This window comes from Triplophysa rosa, linkage group LG1 (genome assembly GCF_024868665.1).
Source record: "Triplophysa rosa linkage group LG1, Trosa_1v2, whole genome shotgun sequence".
NCBI classification, from domain to species: Eukaryota; Metazoa; Chordata; class Actinopteri; order Cypriniformes; family Nemacheilidae; genus Triplophysa; species Triplophysa rosa.
This window is the reverse complement of record NC_079890.1, coordinates 33,604,907-33,610,090: the sequence shown is the minus strand read 5'-3', so window position 1 is coordinate 33,610,090 and position 5,184 is coordinate 33,604,907. Positions and strand designations below refer to the sequence as shown.

The window sequence follows — 5,184 nt, the reverse complement described above, 5'->3', positions numbered from 1 at the left end:
TTTTCCCATGAGTTCTCCCCTGATGGTGAGACCATGTTGGTGTCTCCACTATTCCTCCCTACGGAGGTAGTGGTCTCTCTAGCGTTTTTTCCCCCAGGGGGGAATAATGCTTACCCAGTGGCCCTTACGGTGCCGGGCGGCTTCTCCCACCTTTTCTTCAAAAGCTCTGGGACCCCCTACCTCTCCACTGGACGGTTACAATTTCACTCTAGCGCTCGTCTGAGTCGCCCAGGCCAGTCAGCGTCACTCCGCTGGAGATTGTGACACGGCACAGCGCTGTGGCGTATTCCATAGGAACCCCATCTGTCGGCTCGACACAACGTCGAGAGACCGACAGAAAGGGAACGTCTTGGTTACGGATGTAACCTCAGTTCCCTGATGGAGGGAACGAGACGTTGTGTCCTTCTTGCCACAACGCTGGCCGCCCGCCGCAGCGGTCGAGGGATGCTCAGGCTCCTCAGACCAAAGGTGAATGAATGCAGCACGCCATCTCCCTTTTATACCCGGATATCCGGGGGCGGAGTCCGGCATGCAAATTTCCTTCGCCAATTTCATTGGCCTTTTCTAAACTAGTCAGAAGTTGATAGGTTCTCAAGAGCGAACCCCATCTGTCGGCTTGACACAACGTCTCGTTCCCTCCATCAGGGAACTGAGGTTACATCCGTAACCAAGACGTTTCTTTATTAGGCTGTTGATTTCCTATAGCAACTAGTTCCCCAACGTTCATGCATGTGAGCTGCTGCTGTTTAACTCCATCAACACTCTTTATAAAAGGTTTTACAGTATATCTGCACAGTAAATCAGACGAGACAAAAACATCAACCAAGCTGTTTTCAACATATTGGGCATAAAATTACGAGTGCTCTGTGAACATGTGAGGGAAGACGATAACGGGCGCTTTAATGAAAATAAAAATGGCCCTGCCACACTAGCTCAGAAAAGTGTGTTTATTTTTATGCACCGTCAGTACTCAGGACTACAAATCCAAAAATGAAAGATATCCCTAAAATAGCACAAAACACAGAATAAAACAAATAATAAACTATCCAAAACCTAATAAACCACAAGGTTCTGGTACTATGATTTGAATCAGTTTCTGTAAATCATTTTGAATAATAATGTATGGTCAACCAAGTGACCAGTTGTTCATTCTTGCAGTCCTTTAGTAGTGTTTTACTACTAAATTAATAAAAAAGAATGTGATACAAGGCTATGATGTCAAACAAACATAATACATATCACTACAAAAAAATATTACGTAGTGTATGTTGAATTTATTTTTCAAACAGGTTCACCCCAAAGGTTGCCATTCTGATGGTTAAGCGCGGAACGCAAGACATATTCTAACAATTTGTCTTAGTAAATTGGGGTGGAAACAACAGTAATAGAAATGATCTGCCTATCTACTACAAAAGAAAAACTGCTTCAAAAACATTTAGCTTTTTATGTTTGTGCCTCTTGTTTTCTCTAACACTCAGGATTTTCAGTGATCTCTTCGGGGAGCAGCTTGTGAAGTTGAGGGTCATCCTGCAAAAACAAAAGTAAACCTTAGTCCTCAAAGGAGATTTAGACATCATTATGTTGTGAGTTTATCTGTTTTACTTGTGACTATGATCTAATGTCTTTGCACTCACATCCTTCAGAACACATGCTATCACAGACATGACCACGAAAGTGATGTTTGCGCAGAACTGAAGGATGGTAAAAACTATCATCGTGATGTCTAGAGTTCCACGGGTCATCTAGAGGTGGAATAGAGTCTTGAATAAAGGCAAGTTTGTAGAGCAAAGTCTTACACCAGAGGTTCTCAACTGGTTTTGCTTTAAGATCTAGATGTTACACACTGTTAAAAAAAGCGATTTTGTCTGAAAGGGATAGTTCAACCAAAATTGAACATTCTGTCATGAATTACTCACCCTCAAGTTGTTCCAAATCTGTATAAGATATTCGGCCGAATGCTTGTAACCAAACAGCTCTTGGACCCCATTGACTGTAGGAATATGACAATGGTAGTCAAAAGTGCCAGAACAGTTTGCTTTCCTACATTCTTCAAAATACCTTCTTTTGTGTTTAGCAGAACAAATAAAGGTAACTTTTGGTAGTCAATGGTGGCCAGGAACTGTTTGGTTACAAACATTCTTTCAAATATATTTTTGTGTTAATCAGAAGAAAAGAAATGTATACAGATTTGGAACAATTTGAGGGTGAGTAAATGAAGACATTTTTTGGGGTGAACTGTTCGTTTAATATTGTGATCAATTTTGCACTGGACAATTAGATCAGTGTTAAGGGGAATGGGATATACAGTATATGTGTTTACACAAGGGTAAGATGTCTACCTCAGTATTTGATAAACCTTTGTGACATAAATGTGTACCAAAATACTGTCAAGTTTTTGTTTAACCCTCAGCCTTTGATGACAAAAACTTCTAGTTTTTAATTGAAACTCACCAGTTGAGAACCACTGAATAACCTATTAAAAATATTCATTACCTTAATCCAATCCTTAATATACAGAAAGGACTCAGTGTCCATCCTCTGTTCTGGGGTAAGCGCTGGTGAGTAATCGTAAGCCGAATAAGAGCTTGTTCTCACCAAGTCCCATGAATACAGTGCAACACCTATCATAGCCAGTAAACCACTGGCTTCATTCAAAATCACAGCAAGGGCAAACTGTAATGCAAAAACAGCACAAGCCTGCAATGCATGTACCAAAACCAGAAACACCTTAGGTGTCAAAACAAACTATAGAATGTAAGATGTGTTTGATAAACACTTACCACGGCATAACCTCTGATGCAGAATACAAGAATACTCATGATTCCAGATGTGAGAAACTAAAAGGCAACCAAAACAAGCTCAAATAGTGTATAGGGTTTTGCAAACCAACTGAAGAAAGATCTTAAGCAGAATGAGACGACATTTCTTACCACCCCACCAAGCCAAAAGGGTGTATTCCACATCATAATGTAATCATGCATTCCCCAGTTTATAAACAAAATCCCTGCTATGATGTTGAGGATTCCAACTATAATCTGCACAATCTAAAGAACGTGAGAACAAAGTATTTTATACACCACCAGTTTGAATTGGCATGGATCTCATAATGTAAAACAATGGTTACAATAAACAATCCAAAAGTCCAGCAAAATGTACATATTCTCTAATTAATGCACCCAACGGGTGTTTGAATATTTGTTTGTACCACATCTTGCTAGGGCCACCGTAATGTCAGCTGTCATGTCGGTGTATCAGTGTCTGGCTCACCCCTAGTGCAGTTTGGATGTACATCATTTCCTTTTTGACATTTGTAGGCAATAAACACATTGGGCTGTAGCACAGATTACCCAGAATCTGACACAGTGAGGGCCATTTGCTTTTAGGATTTGAGGTGATGGTAATTACAGTCACCCCTTCATCCTGGGACACACTCAGAGACATCCTGTGACAATGAACAGATAATAATGTTTATTGCATTAAAACCACAACGAGAATGTAGACATACAAGTTTTTCCCTTACATTGAAAACAGTGTAATGTAAACGCCCCTTTAGTACGTTTAAGCTATATGAAGTGAAGTGAAAGTGACCTATTTGTCAAGTATGGTGACCCATATCCGAAATGTGACCCCTGCATTTAACCCATCCAGAGAGTAGTGAACACACGCACAGCAAGTGGTGAACACACGTACACCCGGAGCAGTGGGCAGCTATCACTGCAGCGATATCCCATTAACAAAAGTGCAGTTCGTGAAGCCTAGACTTAGCTGATATTCGGTACATACCGTGCAAACAAGTTATTATATAATGGCCTACATCAAGATATTAATAATAACAAACTTATTATTTAAGAACAAACAAATAAAATAAAATAGATTTTAAACACATAAATTCATTTTAATGCAGTTATAAATCAAGCTTGTTTGTCGTATAGCATCTGCTAACTGCTGTTTTCTTGTCAATTGCATCAGAGTTAAAAGAGGTAAAAATAGAGTAAAAGCAGATTATACTGTATGTGAAAGACTTAAATTAAACTCACCTTTTGTATGATTACTTTAGATAAAATAGCAAAGTGTGACTCTCTCCGGGTCTGTATATACAGAACTTTGTTCAGTAACAGTGACAGTTTTGACTTACCAAAAGCACAAAAGGAATGTTGTTCCTCTTGTATAGATAAGGAAGTTACCTTAATTTAAAGGAATACCCACCCAAAATTTTCTGGGAAATGACAGAGTTGTTCCAAATCAGTATAAATTTCTTTGTTCCATTCCACACAATGAAAGATATTTGGAAAAATGTTAGCAACTGAGATTTCTGGGACATTGACTACTATAGTAGGAAAAAAGTAAAACGGTAGTCAGAGATGTCCTGGAACTTTCCTACATTTTTCAAAATATCTAATTTTGTGTTCAACGTGTAGTATAATGCAATGTAAGTCGGTTTGGATAAAGGCATCTGCCCAATGCGTAAATGTAAATATCAATAGAACAAAAAAAGATCTTTTCGTCAAAGATTTTTTCAATTTTTCGTCAATGATGTTCCAGAAATGTCAATTGCTAACATTTTTCCAAATATCTTTCTTTGTGTTGATCAGAACAAATACATGTTTACAGTTTTGGAACAACTTGAGAGTGAGTAAATGATAAAAAAAAGTTTTTGGGTGAACTGTCCCTTTAAAATAAACATCTTATGGGGGATTCCAGTTTATTTTAGTACAGATATTTGCTGTTGCTCACATGTTTCACAATTCCAGTTGTTTCTGCCAATTTGTGTGATCCATTTGCTTGTCTTTTCTGAAGCTTTCGGCAGTCTGTAAAAAGATAGTTGTGGCTTCTTGTTAAATCTGTTTGTACAGTCACACAACAGGTCTCACAACAGGTTTTCCAGCGTTTCCAGAGCAACATGATGTCATGGCTCTGCCCCATCTTGTCTTGCTTTTCTTGATCTAGTGGCAGAATCATGACAGAACCTCTTGTTTCATGTGGAGAGAGGCATTTTGGCACGGATGGCCAGAATGATCCAGCCATAAATGGACCCAGCAGACAGGGATTGCAACGGGAGGGGTCGATGCCGCTGGGCTCCCCTCCGGGGTCAAGGCCGCCAGGCTCCCTTCCGGAGTCGGGACCGCCAGGTTCCCCTCCAGGGTCGAGACTTCCGGTATCCTGTTCCCTCCACAGATCCCTGCC

General features: G+C 39.8%; 1 protein-coding gene across 2 annotated transcripts; it reads right to left on the bottom strand.

Annotated features, from left to right (window-relative positions):
* Positions 1 to 933: 933 nt before the first annotated feature.
* LOC130562659 (uncharacterized) lies at positions 934 to 4,158 on the bottom strand. Of its 2 annotated transcripts, XM_057347811.1 has the most exons (7): positions 4,038 to 4,158; positions 3,268 to 3,442; positions 2,931 to 3,044; positions 2,781 to 2,837; positions 2,494 to 2,673; positions 1,635 to 1,742; positions 934 to 1,527 (listed from the first exon to the last, which is right to left on the bottom strand). In XM_057347811.1, exons 2-7 carry the CDS (start codon positions 3,439 to 3,441, stop codon positions 1,468 to 1,470), a joined length of 693 nt encoding a protein of 230 aa, XP_057203794.1. In that variant the 5' UTR covers position 3,442; positions 4,038 to 4,158; the 3' UTR covers positions 934 to 1,467. The 2 variants fall into 2 exon arrangements, with proteins under 2 accessions (XP_057203794.1, XP_057203803.1); XM_057347820.1 differs by lacking the exon at positions 1,635 to 1,742.
* Positions 4,159 to 5,184: the final 1,026 nt, after the last annotated feature.